General features: G+C 37.1%; 1 protein-coding gene across 1 annotated transcript in view; it reads left to right on the top strand.

The window, feature by feature from the left end:
- CACNA1D (calcium voltage-gated channel subunit alpha1 D) overlaps positions 1-21,935 on the top strand; it is a 328,116-nt gene that overhangs the window by 194,508 nt on the left and 111,673 nt on the right. The window contains exons 10-17 of the mRNA XM_077821490.1: positions 1,714-1,788; positions 9,140-9,227; positions 10,054-10,080; positions 16,764-16,924; positions 17,520-17,745; positions 17,885-18,092; positions 20,262-20,382; positions 21,615-21,729. Coding sequence (XP_077677616.1) covers positions 1,714-1,788; positions 9,140-9,227; positions 10,054-10,080; positions 16,764-16,924; positions 17,520-17,745; positions 17,885-18,092; positions 20,262-20,382; positions 21,615-21,729 — 1,021 coding nt within the window. The remainder of the gene's footprint in view (positions 1-1,713; positions 1,789-9,139; positions 9,228-10,053; positions 10,081-16,763; positions 16,925-17,519; positions 17,746-17,884; positions 18,093-20,261; positions 20,383-21,614; positions 21,730-21,935) is intronic.

Genomic DNA, 21,935 nt, shown 5'->3' with positions numbered 1-21,935 from the left:
GGCAGAGGCACAGGCTTTAAGTCTATTTCACCCCACAAAACAAACAAAGCACATGTAAGCATCTGAGGTCTCTGGGTTGTTGTGCCCTTTAGGATACTAAGTGAAAATGAGTTTTGATTTGACTTGAGTCATAAAAGTTTTATAATGTGCTGTGCAAAAGTGCACTGGTTTTTGTTATACAATAAACTAATAATATGCCAGTGTCATATTGGCACTAAGCAAGCCCACTTATGTATACTGAATGGAAATTTCCACTGAATAGGCAATCTCTTAGCCTATTTGTGCAAATGTGTTTAAAAAAGTAGAGCTGAATATAATTTTGTGCATGATCTGTGACAATGTGTGAAGAAGGTGTAAGGGCTGCAAAGTGGCCTCCCTTCCTTCCATTTGACACTCAAAGATTATCTGAAGGTGCTCTGCTGCATTTCAGATTACCTGTGAAGGTATGCCTAAAAGGAGGCAAGATTTCTATGCAGATATTCAGCAGATCCCTTCGGTGAAGGAAGGAGCCCTCTTGTCTGCATTATGAAGTTGAATTTCTGGTTTGGGAGCTTAGTGAAGTTTAAATGACAAGCACCAGAATAATGAGCTTGAAGAAAAGGTCTGTAAAGACTTGTGAGATAAATTTGGTCACCTTCCGAATATACTCCTACAAATTACTAATTTCCAGAAAGGATTCTTTAGCATAAAGTGTAGACCTGCTAGCTCCATTCATGCCCCTTTTCCACATGGAATGTTCATGGTCACAGGTGTTTGTCAGATCTCTGCACATTCAGAAATAAGGGACTCAGTCCTGCAATCACTGCAAAATTAAACTGTGGATAAAATACTCAAAAGTGCCTGAGTCACTTAGGAGCCTAAATCAATGGGGGTTAGCCTAAGTGACCTACTTCTAAAGTGGGATTTAGGCTCCTAAGTCAGTTCATCATTTCTCAAAAAGAAAAGGAGTACTTGTGGCACCTTAGAGACTAACAAATTTATTTGAGCATAAGCTTTAGTGAGCTACAGCTCACTTCATCGGATGCATTCAGTGCATCATTTCTGAAATTTTAATCTATGCCTCTGTCTTCAGTAAATTAAACATTTTATATCGGTGGTTCTCAAACTTTTGTACTGGTGGTGACCCCTTTCAAATAGCAAGCCTCTGAGTGCGACCCCCCTTTATAAATTAAAAACATGTTTTTATATATTTAACATTAGTATAAATGCTGGAGGCAAAGCAGGGTTTAGGGTGGAGGCTGACAGTTCGCTACCCCACCCCCCATGTAATAACCTCATGACCCCCTGTGGGGTCTTGACCCCCCAGTTTGAAAACCCCTGTTTTATACGATACTCTTCTAATTCTGTAAAGATTTTTACTGTTAACCAGTGAGTGTTAGGTACTTTTAATAATGGCACACATTCTAATTATTAAGATGAGAAATACATTGCTAAAATACTTCATAAACTGTTATTATGCACCAAATCCCCGTTCCTTCAAATTCAGTGAAACAACTCCCATTGACTTCAGAGGGACATTTTGGTCCAAAATGCAGAAATTAGTGTAAGCGGTGAAAGATTTTAGGCTGTAATTAGTTGTGCTGCTGGTGATTTCATTCTGTGTTCTGTCTGACATTGCTTGTATTGTATATGTGGACACATTTTTATTTTTTTGCATTGCAACTGCTGCCATCTACTGCGTAAATGATGGGATTACATATACTTAACACGAAGGGGTTACATTGGACGACTTAATGGAAAAGAAGAAAGGCAGATTTAGCTGCTTTAGCAGTTCTTCCAATAAACATGGTAAAATGTGTTCTGTTTTGCAGCTGAGCATTCTTTTGTGCAGATGATGCATTTTATATGTTGGTTCTTGAAAACATATATGCCTTTTCTAAAATATAGAGATAAACAGCTTTTGCATGCAGACATGCATCATGCATGTAAATGATCTGCTATTTCAAATGCATGCTTCAAACAGGTTGGTGTTTGCAGTGCGTTAACTTTCTAAAGGCTCATTTTTATCCATTTAGATTTCCACTGAAGTGTGCCTTTGTTTGAGAGTGTTCTAGTTTAAGCGTAGGCTTACCTTTTCAAAAGGCAGGTGAGCCAGATATAAAAGCATCTCTTAAATTCAGATATGAAAAAACCTACCAAAACATTTCAGAAGCTGTATAACTGATTATAGTGTAACTTTAGAACAGCATGTTTTAGAATTGTAGACTGTACAATCATATTGTTTCGGTTGTTGTTCCCACCCTCAATTAATGCAAAATTTAACAAACTAAATACAATGTTCTTATGCTACTTTTTTCCTTTCATCTTGTTAATTTTTTTTCCAATGGAGAAACTTTTAGAATGTAGATAATTTCCGGTCTACACCCTTTAAATAATGGCAAACATAGCAACTTGTCAAAATCACAATGATAGCAATTAAGAAGATCTAGTTTAAAATCCTGCGTACAACAGAATTATTAGCGCAGTGGCTTACTTGTTGTGGTGAGGCAATCACTTTTGTTAAATAGCAGCTAAGATCTGGAGTGCAGTTGACAAATCTGACCCAGTTACTTTATGATATGAAAAATATCAATCCAAACAGAAATTTGTAAATTGAAAGGATACAGGAGATGCATTTTAAGGAAAATACTAGAAAAAATAAACAAATGTAAAATTCAAGTCAATTATTTTGATGTTAGATTATATCCTACAAGTAAGTGTATCTGCTAATTGAATAAAATATATGTAAAACATTTCAGGAAAATCCTTACTAGATATTTTAAACGGTCTTGTTGATTCAATTTGAAATTATTTATACGGCTTGAACTATTCAATCTACTTTTCTAGTGGCTTGGATAATTTTTACGAGCTGGAATACCTTTTAAAAACATGCTAAAAGACTGCAATAGTTTTTCATACATACTGGAAGTGAACCAGCTAAACCATTGAGACCATTCATGTGTAAAAGAGGGCTGTAGGATTGGGGCCTTTGACTTTGAGAGTTGGATTTTCAAAAACCGTCAGCATTGGACTAACTTTGCTCCTGTGTATGTCAAGGAGAATTTTACTATTGACTTCAATGGGATGAGAGTTAGGCTGCCACTGTGCACTTAAAAATCCCACCCTAACCCATTCTCTTCCATATGTATTTTTTCATGAACTTCCACCTCCATGGAAAAATTGCAGAAGGACTGCAAGATTAGGCCCTCTTTCCTCAGCTGATTCCAGATAAATCATGTTCTCCATCTGTTTTATTGAGTGTACCAGGTTCCCAAGATCCATGTAGTAATCCCTTAGATCTCTAGTAATCTGTGGAGGGTTAGTTCATTTGGTACATCTGCATGGAGAGCTGACGCATTTATACTATTACTGTCCAGAGCCAGGCTACCAAGCCTCCCCACCTGCACCAGACCTTCTATGGAGTTGCCAGCAGAGACTGAGAACCTGTGGGAACTAATACTGACAGGATCAACATTAAGGGCTTGTCTACATGGTGCATTAGTCTGCACTAAAGGAGTATAAATTCTAGTGCGCACTAGCATGTTGTACACAAACTGGCCTGTGTGGACCATGTTGGCATGCACTAAAAATTCCCTAATGTGTGTTAATGTAGTTCTGTTTGAAAAATGTGCAGCAGGAAACTTTTAGTGCATGCCAGTAGGGTCCATACAAGCCAGTTTGTGTGCAATACACTAGTGCGCACTAGAATTTATACCCCCTTTACTGCAGACAAGTCCTATCTCTGTAGGGGAAAAATAAATCCCATATCTACGGTGCGGCACAGAGCAGCTCCCTCCCAGTTAGGCTCTCTTAAGCACAAACACTGAGTGGCTTCAATGTCAGAGTGTATAGTGCCCCTATTCATTCTCTTTATACCTTCCAATTTCTGCAACAAATGAGGCAGGGGTCTGGTGTATAAAAAAAATTATGTAATTGTATAATTAAAGACTGTATCATAATGCATACTTGCTGGGAGGCCAAATTAAGGTTGCACAAGCAATCTTAATTCTGGCATTTCCTAACTTTAGAGTGTTTGATTTTGCAACTATAATAATGTTCTTTTAATGTGCTTTATTGTTTGTAATATCCTAGGTTTAAAAAAAATGCAAACTGAAAAAAACCTCAGAAATTCCATCATGTGTGATTTGAGCACCAGTTCTACTCAGTTCTTTGGATTAGGAGATGTATGTGTTTATTGAAGATCTCCTGTAGAAATGAACCAAATTACAATTTAAGGATGCCTGGGAAATTTTCAATGATAAGCTGTTTAACTTGCCCCTTCATCATCTGGTCAGTTTTTAAAATGCCAACCTTTAGAAAGTTCATGTACTTCCCAGATGTAGGCGGATAAATAAATAGATATGTGTCTGTTAAACAAATAAGCTTGGCTTAAAAAAATTTTGCTGTGTATTTTTAGAAAATAACAGAAATAGCAACTTGTTCAAGTCACAATGACATTAATAAGGAATATATAGTTGCAAATCCCAGATATAACAAAATTATTGGAGCAGCCAGCTTTGTGGTAGAAAGGCACAATCATTTTAGTTGAATAATAGCTAAGAGTCTGGCAGTAGCTGATATATTTGACCTAAATACTGTATGCTTTGGAAAATATCACGTTACATGCGGTGTTTATATTGCTTAAAACAATCACATTACCTTTGAAATTGATTCATATAATTTGAATTCAGGTGATATTTTTAGTGCTCTTGAACTTTTTAGGGGAGCACCAAAAAAAGGGAGCAAATCTTAATAAAGCAGATAATCCCTGTATATTTCTGTGCATTCATATTTTCTAGGGAGGAAAAACATGTCGCTCGCTTAGCACACCTGAGCTCTAACAGAAGGCCAGTCTCATTAAGCTCCTAAGGTTTCCCACTGATTCATCCTATACACTGTTGTTTTCCCCCATAAACTCCTTCTCCTTAAAAGGCTGTGGTCATATAACTCAGCCTGTTTAGTGCAGATGCCAGTGCCAGTTTGGATTAGCTAGGGTGGGTGTGCTCATGCAGTGTTGCTACTGAGCTCCACTTGGGATTGAAAGGCTTGTTACCACTCCTGAAGCTAGGTCTCTCTATACTGCTATTCATAGTACTACTACCAAGCCTTTCTCTTGGCCTATTATTAGAGTTTAATACATGTTGAGTTTCTAATTTCCCCTATATGGTCTATTATGCTGTGATTGCTCCCCACACTTTTCCCCAACACTACACTTACAATGTCACAAATTGAAATAGGATTGATTATGACCCTGTTAGAAACAGGGTGGAAACCTGGCCTCATTGTAATCAATGGCCAAACTCGTAATGACTTCAACAGGGCCTAGGATTTTACCTAGAACCTTTATTTTTCTTAAAACAGCTAAATTCAGGAAAAGTGGGGTGAAATTTCTGACTGTGTATTGACCAGTAATAGAATCTTGCTAGGATTGAACTCTAGCCTTGTCTTAAAATTATATTATTGTTATCCCTTATTTCCCTGTTTTATAAACAATCTGATATTTATTTATTGAGTGACACTTCATAAGAAACTGGATAGTAGCAGAAAGCCTCCATTTCGTGTTTTCTAACTGGAGGACAACCAATAGCCCTGTGCCACAGGACCTGAACTTCCCATTTTTGTTGGATGTATGTATACTACAGCCTAGAAACAGTGGGCCTAATTCCCCTTCCACTTGACATCTGTTTTATACCATTGCAGCTCCTCCGATCTCATTGGAGTCATTCATGATTTGCACTGGTGTATATGAGAGGGAAATAAGGGATTGTGCTAAAGTATGCATTTATTTCTATGAATTGCGTACCGATCTCACTGACTATTCAAGTGAATAAGAGTTGCAAGATCAGGCACTTGGTAAATCTTCCCCCCTCCCCCCTCATCTGCAAAGAAGCCATTCCCAGTTTTGGCAAGTAAAAAGACTGTAGAACTCCAACAGAAGACAGAGGGTCATATTCTGCTCTGTTACACCAGTGTAAATACAGAATAACTCCACTGGTGCATCTGAGAGGAAACTTTGTCCCAAGAAGCCTATCCTCCTCCCATTAAAATAAGAAGCATAATTCTCATTGATGACTGTTGCGTGGGATCAGGCTTAACATTATTCATAAAAGAGTTGGGGGAGGGAAGTAGAAGGGGTTCTGAACAAATGTGGAGAAAAATGTATCCATGCAAAAAATATGAGAAGAATTGTGAACAGGGAGGTTGTCTAAGAAAAGGAGAATTAATGTATCCTCTGAATTAGGTAGTTTAAATATAACTGCTTTATTCTACTACACAGAAGAAAAAAATCCAGCAACCCACTAGTTACCATAGCAACTGCCACAACCCCGTAGTACAGTAGAGTGCTTCTGCTTTTCCAATATCTTAAAGACACACAGCTACAATTATGTGTAAGCATCTGATTTAGTGCTGTCCTGAACAGGAATGGACTTAAATATATACTTAAATGCTTTCTTGAACTGTGGCCTGAGGGTACTTGATGTCTTAATTTTTTTTTAAAAAAAAGCACTGATAATAAACTAATATTTTCCCAATTTAAAATACTTTCTGTATCTTACACATTAATTCATCTTAATGTAATTTTAAACATAGTGGTTTTCTATTTCCCCTCCCCTATTTTAACATGTGAGAAGATTGTTATAACGGACAGAAATAAAATAAAATATTGCTCTTGGGAGTAATATGAATAGTTAGTGCGAAACAAAGTTGTTTGGATGGTATACAGAGCTCACCTTCTGTGTGTTTATAGTTTGAAGTTGATCTTCATAAATGACAAGCTTTTTCAACAAATGAATATTCGTATTTCTGTGCTCAGCTACAGAATAGTCTCACCAAACTCCTGTATTAATTCATCAGTGGAAGTCCTGAGGTCTACTTTTTCATTCATACAATAATTCAGCTGTGTGTTAAAGATTCACAAACTTCTTTCCAAAATATTTTAATGTTTCATTACCCTTTGTATGGCAAGTGTGATGGTTTTCCAGTTGTTCAAAACAACCGAAGCTTTGTTTCATGTTTAGTTCAATAATACTAATTTATGTTATAAAAGATAAACTGTATTTTTTCTTCTTTTGCCATGGCTAAAATGTTGATTTTTCTGCTTGCAAAATCATATGCCATAATATTTCAGAATTTACCAGACGAAGAAAACTTGGCAATTGTTTAAACTTCAGACATGAGACAGCATCCTAAGTAGGAAATCGTGACTGCCAGTGACGCTATTGAACATTAAAAAAATAACTATAATTTTCATAAAGACTTATAATATTAATTGTTGATTTTTAAAAATGTTTTGTCTCATTTATAAAGAAAAACATATCATAAATGATGCACATGCACTAACTAGGTATATGTGTGATTTAAGTTCAGTATAAAGAAGCTGCTTATATTATGTTAAAAGAACTATCTGAGACAAAGGAACCTTGTGAAACAAAAATATATTTTGCAGTGTTTACTGACTGGACTGTCTTCTATCGTTTGAACAATTGCATGAGCATTTTAGATCTTGTTTCTTGTCTCTGTAATGCAACACTGAGGAGGTGTGAAATTTCATGTAATGATGTATTTGTAGCACCAGATCCTCAGCTGTTGCAAATATTTGCTGAGAATCTGGCTAACATAGAGTTGGCAGTCTTACCATCAAGTCCAGGAATGACTGGGTATGCAAATTGAACTAACCCTTGCCACATAGAGATGGTCTGTCTAGGGTCAGGTTTGATGCAATTTTGCAGGTCAGTGTGGAGAAGCTTGTACTGCCTGTTCTGTACCTGACCTGTGGAGAATAAATACTAGAGGTCCTGATTCTTATTTACACTGAGGTGTGCATAATTTACACCCACTCTATAGCTTCTTTAAAATGCCAGAGTGGTGTAAAGGACCCTTAGTGTAAATGGAAATTTGGCCCTTCAGTCTTCAGGACTATCATTCCAGCAATGGTAACAAATACAAAAAATTCACAAAAACAATGATAAAAAAACTTATTAGTTATCAGTTTGGTAAGAAAACCTTAGATAGGGAAACAGCCTACAATGGTCCCAACAACAGTTGCTAAGATACTAAAAGCAAAAGTCTAATTGGCCGTTGTTCTTGCTACTCCGCAGTAACTTCAATGCTACTTCTATACTCACTCTTGTTTTCTTACTTACAATGACATCCCCACTTCATAAATGGGCAAGAGTAAGCCTTTGTAGTCGCGTGCTAAGGTTTTCCTTTCATGTTGACAAGCAAAGCCAAAGAAATAATGTTCATTTCTGGAACTGCTGATAGTTATACTCATTCCTGCTTCCTTAACTCCTCTTGCAGCATGTGCTTATCTCCTTAGGCCTCTGTTGAATTGAGGATCAGTGGGTGTTACCAATATCGGCTGTTTTTGTCTAACAAACGATTAACTACAGTTGCTAATTATTCAATAGTGATTTCACCATATGTATCGTAAATCACTGGTGTGTAACAAATTTTATAATCCCCTTTTATCATTGGCAATCCTCCTTATCCTTTGTATTACCCATTTTACCATTCACCGTGCTCCTTCCTGTCTACTGTTGTCATATTTTCAGATCTAATTACCTCCCTAGCACTTCGCCTTCATGTTTTCCTTTTTTAATTTGGAAAATAAAAATAGAGAGTGCTCAACTTTGACAGATTGCTCAGAGTGTGATGGCTTCTCTTCTCTTGTGTCTTAAAGGACCTTTATTGCACTTACTGGAATTTCCAGGCATGTTAGCTGGAACCTAACTATGACCATTCTTCTGGTATAGCTCTGAAAGAAACTCAAACATGATACTGAAACACATCACACAAAAGAGGTCTCACAAACTAGGTCAGGCATATTCCTTTTTCCATACAGCATCTTCTAAGTGCAACGTCTCTTCACTGAGCTCTGTGATACATTTTCAGTAGAAGTTTAAATTGCTGAAACAAGAGAAACATTCTCTAATCCATCCTAGAGTCCTGTGCATTTACCTTTGCCAAAACAAGGAGGGCTGGTAAAGAGTCTACTACAACGTGGCTTCCTTCTGCTATTCTTCCGCCTTTTGAATAAAACGCTTGGTAACCCTAAACAAGTAGAGCGTAGGTGTTCTTTTAATAAGATATAAAAGCAAATCACTTGTAACTGGCTGGCTTTGGCTGTAAATCTAACACTTACTTTATCTCCTAACAGCAAGCATGCCGACAAGTGAAACTGAATCTGTGAACACTGAGAATGTCAGCGGAGAAGGAGAGAGCCCAGCATGCTGTGGCAGTCTGTGGTGAGTACATAGAGATCCAATTAAGATGTCAAAGTGTTTCCAACATCGTAGGATTAAAAAGAGCAATTTTTTCTCTTTTGCCTATTCAAATGTATTTGCTTTGAAATATTCAAGCTTTGTGAGATGCTTATATTTTTGGCTTTTAGTCATTCATGGTAAAATCTAACCACAATTTTATCTAAAATTCTGAAGTCAGGACAAATATAGAAATATTTCATAAAGTATCAATTTGAGCCTTACATTTAGAAAGATTATAGAGCTTTTAATTTTGCTGCTTCAAAAGCACCAAGAAGAAAAGAAGAGATGTAACCTAAGAAATGCAACAGAGACTAATGTCTTTTAATAATCGAAACATGATCTGGTGTATGCATATTTTACAAGTAGCTAAAAATTGATAATTATTAGATTGATATATGAATATAGCACTAACATAATGATTGTGATAATGACTTTCATTCAAATAACATCATTCTTTCAGAAGATTTCCAAAGCACATTGAAACAGCCATTTAAAATCCAGGATTTGTTTCTCTGCAAATACCTGTGCTTTATATATATATATTGGTCCCCAGAGGATAAGATTTAATTTCCTTTCTTTCTCACGTAAAATCCATATGTTTGTAAAGAATAATATTAGAAAAATAGTGGTAAACAGATGACAATAGTATTTCAGCATTCATGCAGCGTTATGTTGAGAATACACTTTTATGCACAAACTTTGAGTAATTCCATTGTTTTGATTGCCAAGTACAGCATTCCGAGGAGAAGGGATTGTGTAAATTATTGTTTCTATATATATTTAAAATTGTGTTTTCCTTTTCTTTTAGTCAAACTATCTCAAAATCCAAGTTCAGGTCAGTATTTTCCTCTCTTTTCCATCACTTTTTCCTTTGCGATGGTTTACGCATCATGACCATGTGATTCTGTATTTTCTGTATTAGAATTTGCTTGGATGAAAAATGTTACTGACAGAGATTTGGGAATACAGTTGAAGAGGATTCATGAACATTCTTGGGAATAAAGCACCCCAATTTGTTTTGCTGGTATTTGCAACTCTTTTTTCACTTATTCTCAAACATTCGGGCAAATGAGTTTTTATTCACAAGAATGCTCATGGAAAGCAAGTGCCGTGAGTACAAGCAAGGATATTTTAATCTTTTTATTTACTTAATTTTTTTCATTTTCATAGAATACGTATTGAGAAATTGCAAATAGCAAACAAATTTGCAAACAGAAAAGAGACTCCTTCTGTTTATAAAGGTCAGGTTGCTCAATCACGGAACAAAAACAATGCCATCTGACTTAGGTGACCAGTCATGTGGCACATATAGAAAATCACGGATAGCAAATACTCATAACGACCAGTTTGCAAACAATCCACAGGCTAACTATTGTTCACAGACATTCATTGAACAATAGAGATAATCAAGAAGATAATTGAGAAGATTCTAACAAAGCAATTCTGGAAGCTGGACTCCTCCAATTTCCTTGTCCCTGGCAAAACTTGTTTCAGGCTTGGATCTGTAGCAAAAATTGCACTGACAACACTGATGTATTGTGCTTTTAGCAGTTGACCTAGCTATTGTATGTATGCTTATTCTACTAGATCTAGCAGCTGCTTTGTTACCGCTAATCACAACGTCTTTCTGATGTGCCTGGTATCTCCAATAGAAGTGGGTGGGTGTTGCTCTTGAGTAGTCCTCTTCCTTTTTAATGAGAGATCCCAAAAGGTAGTTGTAGATGGTGCTCTTCCACTTCGAAGGTCTTTTCATGTGAGATGTGTTATGGTTCCATCTTGTCACTCGTACAGTTCAACGTGTATGTGAGTTCGCTGGTAGGTTAATTAAGAGAAGTTGATTTCAGTTTGCTAATGATCCCAAGTTCTGTGTTTCATTGCTTCTGACCCTGACAGTGCAATGGAACAAATGCATGAGATTGTGGCTTTTTTAAGAGTTAGGTGGTTGACTAATATACTGAAGGTGGTCAATATACTGAAGTAGCATAGATAGGTTGTGGAAAGCAACTGGAAGAGCTGGAGTGGATTACGTCTCACCCCCGATCAAGGTCAGGTGTCGCCATTTGTTAAGCAGCTTTACAATTTGGAGTTTTGTTTGAAATAGGATTACTTATGCATAATGAACAGGTGGGTGCTTTTTTATCTGCATTTGTGAAAAAATTGTGTCCATTTCTTTTGGACGCATACCTTGTTACACTTACCCATGCTCGTTTCATCTTGAGAATAGAAAACTGCAATGGACTGTACCTGGGACTATGCAATAAGACTGTTTGGAAGCTGAAGCTAATGCAAAATCAAAGAGAAGAAAGCCAAGAGATTACTCTCTTCCGCCACCTTAGCAGCTTCTAAATCATGCCTGGCTGAAGTATTTTTGTTAATTTGTCTCCAGTTAATTCCACAAACCAATATCTACTCCTGCGAAGCCTATTTTAATCTACTCCTCAGAGAGGAACATCTGCTTCTGAGATGCCACCAGAGACTTAGTAACCATACACTCGAAACAGATTGATAACACACCTCCTTTCTGAATTTGGCCCATTTTCATGACAGCAAATCTTAGAAGCACTATAGGAAAAGCAAGCCAACACTGTACTCTGATATACACCCATTCTAGTGAAAAAGAGCCATGAGCATCTAAGACCTCTACTAAATGACACTATAAACACTTCCTTTGAGGAGGGAAAGTTCCCACCAGACCTAAAGCTTGCCATAATCCAGCCAGTATGTAAGGAACCACTAATTGATGCAACCAACCTCTCCATCACTGCCCATTCCCAAGCAAGTTTACTAAGTAGATCACCAGCCAGTCTCCAGCTCTCCCTAGATTTGGCCAGTATCCCTGGATGTCTCCAAGACAGGCTTTAAGCTGAAACATGGAACAAGTCAGTACTCATGGAGTAGAAGGATGAAATCCTCTTGGCCACAGACAAGGGCTGTACTTTCATACTTATATTGCGAGATACAGCATTTGATATTATCAACTATTGAATGTTGCTATCCCACTTCAGAAGTTCAGCAGGAGGTTTACTGGGATCACACTAAAAGGGGTTTAGATGTTCCAGAAAGTCATAATGGCCATCAGCTCCTCCACCTGTAGAGCTCTTACTTGTGGAGTCCTACAGGGATCTATCTGTTCTTCTGTCCTTTTCTCCTTCCACATGAACCTGCAGGGGAAGTTGTGAGACAGCATGAACTGAAGAGTCAATCATACCCAAATCTACATTACCATCATATCAGATGCAGCTTGCACCAAGGTCCTGGCTGCATTCAACAGCTGTTGAGAAGAGAAAGTGCTTTGAAGAACTGTCCACCTCTGCCCTTCTATCATTTGCAAACTAGCTGTTCTCCTAATCTTCTCACTGCTTCTGGATACCCAAATAACTATGACTGCAAAATTTCCTTTTTCACCTAAAAATGTCAAGAAAAAAGACTGCACCCCATTCTTTTGTATTTGGACCCAAACCCAGTAATCCACATATTTGTGGTCTTCAGGCTTGACTACTGTAATTATCTGTATTTGGGAATGGAATCACTGATTCCTAAAAAACTAAATTTAGCTCAAAATACAGCAGCCTGTCTGCTCCGTAGCAGAGGCTACAAATTACACATTGCTCCCATGTTCAACTCTCATTGGTTTCCTGGTAAGTAATGAGTCAAATTTAAGTTTTCAGTCATCATCTAGCTCCTCCATGAAACTAGTTTAAGTTTTCTGAAGGAACATCTTTCCCTACACAATCATGACATCCCACAACAGCTGTGTTCTTTTGGAACAGTGGTACAATTAGTCTCAAGAATCATAAACTCAAGAGTTTTCTTAGCAACTGGCTCCCTAATCTGGAAGTCACTTCCAGAAGACATCAGGTTGACCAGACTTCATTGCGTTCAGATCAAAATGCAAAACTCACTTGTCCAACCTAACCTACCCACAATAAGACAAGAAAGAAAGGAAGCCAAAGAGAGGCAGATCTTCATGTGTATCTTTCTGTAAATTCATAATGTGCTCAGATGCCATCATAATGGGTGTAGTATAAAAACCCAGCTACAGGTATAATGCAGCTGCCTACTTAGTAGGTGGATATTTATATCAAAACCATCTTACATTAATGTATCTATGACCTGCACTGTCTGCCTACCAGCTTCCAGGTGGAATTTAAGGCTTGGGAGTTCCACTATAAAAGCCCTAAATGGCTTGGACCCCAGTGTTTGGACAGACTCTCACACTGTACAAAACTGCCACAGTTGTAGTCAGTGGAAACACTTAAACAGGAGTACTCATGTTTCAAATGGAAAGGAGCTTTTTGCAAGGTGTTCTATTGTGAAAGGCTGACAACTCTGGAATTTACTTCCCCAGCAGTTCAAAATACAGTAGCCTGAAATGTGTTGACCTTCAGGGCATGCTGAGAAGCTCCTCTTTTCTCTCTGACTTTCAGGGATGTGAGGTTTGAGGGGTGGAGAAATAGTTTGGAGGGGAGTCATTAGTGGGTGTACTTGACTGTACTCTCACTGGCTTATTTGGACTGTTCATTGGTTTACTTTACTATTTAGTACTATATTTTATGGATGGTAGGTTTTAAAGTTTTGTAACTGCCTACAGCCTTGGATACATGCACACAATCTAAAGCCCACATTTTCAGAAATGCTCTCTAATTTTGGGCATCCAACTTTACACCCTTGTGACGTGACAGAGATGCTGGTCACCCAGAGCTCTCATGAATGACTACGGTGCATATGGTTTTAATTTTGCAAAATTTCATATAATGCAGGATGTTGCTGATGCAAAATCATCTGGAAATTTTAAAAAAATTGTTAATTTTACACAACTTTATTAGCAAATCTGAGTAAATAGTCAAATGTAGAGAAGAGTTATTATTGGTATCTGTTAATCAAAATAAGACTCACATTTTACAATAGGATCTATGCAATGTAGACCCCTGCACTCACTTTAGAGCCATCCACCTGTGTGGATTCAATTACAGGATTGGGGCCCAAGGACCATTTGAAAATAAATGAATAAAAATAAAATTACCAACAAATTTGTAAACATCAAGACTTGTTCATAAATGTGAACAGAAAAAAAGCAGGTCAATTATTTAGATGAGAATGAACATAAAGAATAAGTGGCCCAGCTGCGGTACATTACATTAACGATGAGTGTCCCTTCTGATTTAAATACTTCTGCAGAATTGGCACTACAGCTGTGACAAACATTTTGGGAAAAATGCCTTGATAATTTCAGAACAGTGACGTTCCACTTTATTACAAATTTGTGCAAAATGGGGTTCACGTCAAATAAAAAAGAAACTTAAATTTCATTCTTCACTACAAAAATTTCAATGCTTCCCCTGAAAATTAGGAAGATATTGAATGAAAATGGTCTCAATTATTTTCAAGTTCAAATTTCCACAATTTTTTCTGAAGATGCATCACAGTGGGACAATCTCAGACTTTGATGCCTTCCTCCTCCCTTTTGTGTGTGTGTGCACAATTGTGAATATTTTAGGAAGGGAAGAAAATATGTGCTATACCCCTCAAATGAGACTTTGTTTTGTTTTATAACTGTAAGCTTAATTCACACTAAAGCCTGTCAACACTTACATATGTGCCTAAAATGCACACTCTTTGGGCTACATTTTCAGAAGGTTTCCTGGGTTTAGCTATACTGTTTCTGTCAGTGGTCTCTGTGTCAGGCCATAAATCCATAAACACTGAATATTTTGAAAAGAACTGTTGTCATTTCTTTACAAAACTTTCACTGTTTAAGGATTTAGGGCCTGATCCAATGACCATTGAAGTCAAATAGGAATCTTACCATTGACTTCATAGATCAGGTGCTTGGAGATGACCATGAGTCCTCCCAACTCTTATGAGTGATCAAGCTCTTGGGGCCTTATCCTATTTTCATTGACTTCAGCAACGCAGAATTGTGCCCTAAGAGTAAAAAATACTGTTTTTTGCATATCCAGTCGGTGAATATACTGATGATGGCTAAGCACATAGTTGGCAGGACAAGAGTGTTCTTGAACACACTGTCAAGTTAGTTCAATGCAGAGATTTTTCTTCATATTATTATTATACTCTATAGGCGATGAAATTTTTCCATAACAGTAACCGAGCAATTACTATTTTCCATAATCACAAGCATGAGTTTAAGGTGAGTGAAAGAACCTCACACACTGCTTGACTGTTTATTTTGCTAAGTTCATTTATTTTTATGAAGACACCATTACATATTGGATCTACCACCTGAGGCAGATTAGAACGTTTCTAATTTTATATATACTAGGTGTGGTACCTCTGATTCAGGGCAGCAGAGGTACTAAGACCTTTTATCTAATTATCTGTAGCAATTTATTTAAATATTATAGAGTGTAAACAAAACAAAATAGGAAAGTTTAGGGTCAGAAATAGGATCAGCTTATGAACTTCAGTTGTAAAGTGCATTACAATATATTGGAGACGGGCTGAACCCACAACCTTAAATCCAAACTCTTTCCATTTTGAAACTAGCTCCAGATCCCATTACAATCATAGGAGTCTTTCCACTGACTCCAGTGGGGTTTGGATCAGAGTGTTGGCATGGGAGACTCAGCTTTATTATCCAAATCCACTCCTGTAGTTTTGGTTCTATCTATCTATCTATCCAATATGGCCCCCATTACTGTAGTATCTGAGCGCCTCACAATCTTTTGTGTATTTATCTATTCACACAACACCCCTGTGAGGTAAAGTACTTTTATCCCAGTTTCGTAAATAGAGAACTGAGGCACTAAAGATTAAGTGGCTTACCCAAGGTCACACTGGAAACTTTGGAGGAAACAGAGAACTCAGGTCTCCCAAGTCCTGTGGTAGCACCTTAACCATGGACAATCCTTCCTCTCTGAGTCAACTAAAACTAGATGTGGCCTAATTTCCAGCTCCAGTTTCTGTGCATCAAAAATCTCATGAATATGCCCACCACCATCATAGGATTTCAGCCCAAGTCAGTAGCCGTTCTTGGGAACAATTGATGTTGTGAGAGTTCCATCATTATGGGGTAGTTTCTCACAAGTTCATCTCATAAAATTTCTCCATTGTTTATTCCAAACCCAAATTGTATCCATGGTTCAACCTGAAATGCAAATTCTGAATCTTAAACTTAATCTGAATCTAGATCTGGTTTACTTAGATATATCTTGTTATGAAATGAAGTGCAATGCCGTGTACTAGGTTATGCAATATTGAGTTGGCTTTGACAAATGCCCTAATCTAGTGATGTCACAATCTGTTAAACGATATGAAGATTATATAGAAATGTTCAAGACTAATTTGTTAAAGTTTTCATTTTTTGTTTTTTATTTGGTTCTAAACTTGAACAAAATTATCATCTTTTTAGCTGCACTTGGAGGTAATGCACACAGCTGCCTCTCAGATTTCTTTCATAGTTTCATATATACACACACATGTACACCCACAAATCTCCAAGTTCAGATACTGTAATATTTTTCCATAGAATAATGCATTTGTTTTTGTTCTAAATTTCAGTCGACGCTGGCGTCGCTGGAACCGATTCAATCGAAGAAAATGTCGAGCTGCAGTAAAATCTGTCTCGTTTTATTGGCTGGTTATTGTCTTGGTCTTTCTGAACACATTAACTATCTCTTCTGAGCACTACAATCAACCTGACTGGCTGACACAGATCCAAGGTACAAGGAAAGACCATTTTTTCTGTTTTTAACCACAGAAAAATGAAAGCTCTCCTTGATTACTTCTGCATTTTGCCATTTTGAAGTTTATTTGTTATCCTTCAGTACATCCAGGTAAAAGAAATTGATATAGAGAATGATCAAATGTTTTCTATTTCCACATCTGCAACACAGCTTAATGACATAATGTACACGCAAAATCCTACAGTGCCAAATTGTAAGCATGTGCCATTATGCTTTAGACATATTACCATTGTCAACCCATGTGATTAAAGATAAGGAAGGACAAATGTTAACTTGCACATCAGAATAAGCTGTGAATCATTATGCCTTAATTCCAGTCTGGGTTTGAACTATGTTTTTAGCTGGGATAATTTACACAATAAATTGGAAGGATGTAGCATTTTTTGATCAAAGGGAGGGATTATATGCCTCATGCAAAAAATGGTGTCAAATGCAAAGAAAGCAGTTTGTATTTCCCTCCAAAGAGATAAGATAACTGGCATGGAAAATGGATAAAAATTAGTCAGAATATGAGATCTACAAAATAAATCAGAAATATCTAAATTATAATTTTCTGAATGTTTTGTTCCAGATATTGCAAACAAAGTACTTCTGGCGTTATTCACCTGTGAAATGTTAATAAAGATGTACAGCTTGGGCCTACAGGCTTATTTTGTATCCCTCTTTAACCGTTTTGATTGCTTCGTCGTTTGTGGTGGCATTGTTGAAACCATACTGGTGGAGTTGGAAATTATGTCACCCCTGGGAATCTCAGTATTTCGCTGTGTTCGTCTTCTACGTATTTTTAAAGTGACAAGGTAAGATTACGAAATGCATTTTCCTGCTGCTAATTTTAGGGGTACTTGTATGGTGATCCGCAACTCTTTTGTAATATTTCATCACGCACTGTTCTTTTACAGTTTTTTTTTGTGTTAACACACACATTTTAATTTATAGGCACTGGACATCCCTGAGCAACTTGGTAGCATCCTTGTTAAACTCAATGAAGTCCATTGCTTCACTGTTGCTTCTGCTTTTCCTCTTCATCATAATCTTCTCATTGCTTGGAATGCAGCTGTTTGGAGGCAAATTTAATTTTGATGAAACTCAAACAAAACGGAGCACCTTCGATAATTTTCCACAAGCTCTTTTAACTGTATTCCAGGTAACTTTCTTTCACCCCCTATGAAACGTTTTACCTTTGAACAACAAAAATGTTTAGGTAATCTTGTCTCCTGAAAAAAATCACAAATACTATTTATTCTGTTTACTTTAAGTAGCATTCTGCTTATCATATTCAATACTCTGGTAATTTTGCACCATTTGTACCATTTGTTCCATATCTTATTTGATCTATCTATGCAACATAGCTTTCATGTTACTTCATTAAATTAAGTCTTCTTTGTCCATCAAAGACATGACTAGAAATAAAAACTGGAAGTTATTTAATTTGAATTAATGTTTTTCCTGTAAGCTTGTTAACCGTCTATTTTCTGGTAGATGTGTGTATTTCTAATGTTCAACGACTTCTTAGTAGGATAAATTGAGAAACATTGTAAAAGTGTATATCTGTGTGAATCATATCACTTCATATCATAAAAAACTAAATATGGATTTCTTTAAAGGGACACTATCAGTTTATTATTATATATATTTTAAAACATTCATATCTGTGTTACTACTAACTGATTATTAAAACTAAAAGAATTCTTACAGTTTAATTTCCTTTTCACTGTTTATGGTGTTTGTTTACTTTTTGTATTTCTCTCAGCTTGGGCAATGAAATTAGGCTAGTCTCTTTCATTTTTTATTCTAGTTATTTTTGCATTTAAGGTTATAGGCATTAACACAATAGTGCAGTGTTTGGTTTGGGTGAATATTTGGTTGTGTGTCACAATTTCCATTCACTCAAATAGAGATTCCGTAGAATGATGCTTGAAACAAACAAAGAAAAAGCTGTTTGGAATGAATTTAAAAATAAAGACATCCTAATGAGAAATGTTTCTGTAAGTCTTAAATTTCCTAAAAAAATATTAAAAATAATGGGTCACACTTAGCCTGACAGTGTTCCTTTGAAAACTTCAGTTAGTGTTTCCAAACTCAGGAGCTTAATGTCAGGCTGCTACATCCATATCCAGGCACCTAAATAAATGGCCTGATTTTCAAAGGTGCCAAGCTCCCACAGCTCCCAAGGAAGCTGCTGGTTACTGAACAGCTTTGAAAAATCAGAATTCTTATTTAGGTGCCCAAATATGGACTTAGGAGAATTAAATAGTGGCCTTTGTGCATGTATGACTTTCTTGCACTGTCACTTAATTGTCTGGGGAGAGAGTCATGTAGCTCACAAAAGCTTATGCTCAAATAAATTGGTTAGTCTCTAAGGTGCCACAAATACTCCTTTTCTTTTTGCGAATACAGACTAACACGGCTGCTACTCTGAAAACTGTGATGGGGTTTTTTTGGGATAAAACTAACAGCTTCTAAATTGCTGAAAAATATATACAGTATCCCTATAATCTGTGTTCTAATAATCAGGCCTCCCACACTAATGCAAAATAAAGTGCTAAATGCATAATAGACCAGCTGTAAACTATCCTCCTCTGATCTAATCAACAAGTTCCTTTAGATTTCATCCGTTGATACAGCAGCAAAGTTGCAAGAAACAGTAGAAAGTAGGAAAATTATTCATTCTCCAATAGCATTAGAGCTCCAATTCAGTATAAACCCCCCTCCATTTAAAGCAATATCGTAATGACCCCAGTCTCCAGTTAGGACTCAGATTGGGACAATTTAATTTGAAGGGGTAACACACTATGATGTATAGTTTTGGAAAGGGTTTGTGACCAACATTCTTTAAAAATGGGTGCCTAAAATTAGTCTCCTAAGCCATACTTAGGTTCCTAAGTGAGAGTCCAGATTTTCAAAGGTGCTGAACATGGAGGCTTCAATAGGAGCTGCTGTATATGCAGCACCATTGAAAATCAGGACACTTGGGTGCCTACATAAGAATTTAGGAGCTTAATTTTAGGAACTCTTTTTTTTTCCGAGATCTTGGACCATAAGTGTAGACATACGGTTCATTGGCATAAATGCTTCATATAGATGGAAACTGGTAAAGCTAAACCAAGAGATTCTTATTTAAATGGAAATATTAAAATATTGCATAACAACAAACAGATTACTGCCATGTTTACTATATAAAGCATCCTATGCAGAGTGATCAGTTAACATTTTCATGTTATAGAAAATGGCTGTGTGTGTTGTGTACAGAGGAAACATAATCCTCTTTCAGTCTTTTGACTGTTGAGTCAGTAAAGATGAATTTGCTTGTTAGATTCTAACAGGTGAAGACTGGAATGCTGTGATGTATGATGGGATTATGGCATATGGTGGCCCATCGTCATCAGGAATGGTCGTCTGTATATACTTCATTATCCTCTTCATCTGTGGTAACTGTATCCTTTCATTTCTACAAGTGACACTGGCATTCACTGTAAGCATTTCTGAATAGAGCAGTGAATTTGTGTGTAAAGAGGACTGAACCATTATGACACTTAGGACACATATCTGCCCTCTGTGTAACTGAGTGAATTGCTGTGAACAGTATGCACATTTTCTGTACTGCATTTCTTCTAAACAGGAGCTCCCTCCAGCTCCCGTTCCCTTTCTCTGCTTTCCCTAAACAAATCAGACCCCTGCCAGCTCCCTAGGCATCGCCATCTCACCACTCTGACAAGAACCAGCACATTTGCCCCTTCCTCCTCAGTGGACAGACAACCTCATTCTGTCTGCTTGTCTTATTTTGGCCGCCATCCCCATCCTGATCCACAGAAGTGCTCTGAACTCCATGTCAGTAATGTCTCATCCTTCCCTGATTCCACCTCGTTAGTTCTGACACTTTCTGAACAAATGACAATGGATGGAAGTGGGTCACAGGGAATACAGGTTACATTGCAGGGGGATCCTAGCAGTAGGAATATGGAGCTGTTTGGCACTAGTTCCACCAAAGTGTTTGCCCTCCATGCCCCCGAACTTCCAAAAGCTCTCCTTTGTCCCCACTATGGCATCTTTCAGTGGCTACCCAAAACTCCAGTAAGCTCTCATACACTTCTCCTAGACACAGCTTAGTACTGGAAAGGTTAGGAGTCAATAGATATGGCAAAAATATTAGACTTCTTTTTACTATATTTTTATGCTGCTTCTATTGATATTCACACCTAATTGATATGGGCTGAAGTACAGAACTTGACATGGAATGTAGCACATATGGAAAATACTGCAGTGTAAAAATCAACTTGAAGTATCTGAATTAGTATCTAAAAACATTGTGTAGTAGGTGGAACTTGTCTATGCCCATGTAAACTTCAATTTTATTTCCTTTCTAAAATTAACATTATAAATGACTAGTCTTTTGCTCAGCAGTCCGCTGTATATTCTTGTTGTGATAGAATCAATGGGCTTAAAGCATCACTAGCGTAACTCTGTTGTCTTAAATGCAGTTACAGCAGGCATTAATTTGGCCCAGTAAGTAAAGGTATTATAAGCACTACATCCAGCTCTGTAAAGTTATATACTTAGTTTGGGAGCATGGGTTTCATGTCTCTCACACTGTCATTATTTCATACTGATAAGGAATAGACCAACACAGTGTGGTAATGCATAATGTCCTTAAGATTATTTGAATCAGATATCTTGCTAAATGTCTTTTTGGCCATTGCTGTGGATAACTTGGCAGATGCGGAAAGCCTGAATACAGCTCAGAAAGAAGAAGCAGAAGAAAAGCAGAGGAAAAAGAATGCCAGGTAAAATAGCACTGGGGTGCTAGATGGGAGTTCAGTATTCACCCACTTACAAGTGTGTTGAATCCTTTATTTGAATATCTTGGCAGGGTTAATAGATTATTAATTTAAGAGAAAAGGAAAGAAGATGCCATACTGGGTATCTTGGGATGATGGAATGAATGGTGATAATCCATCTGAGGTTTAAACATTGGAATATAGGATTCATT

Source organism: Eretmochelys imbricata, chromosome 7 (genome assembly GCF_965152235.1).
Source record: "Eretmochelys imbricata isolate rEreImb1 chromosome 7, rEreImb1.hap1, whole genome shotgun sequence".
NCBI classification, from domain to species: Eukaryota; Metazoa; Chordata; order Testudines; family Cheloniidae; genus Eretmochelys; species Eretmochelys imbricata.
The sequence above is the reverse complement of the archived record's forward strand: the minus strand, read 5'-3'. Positions and strand labels throughout refer to the sequence as shown.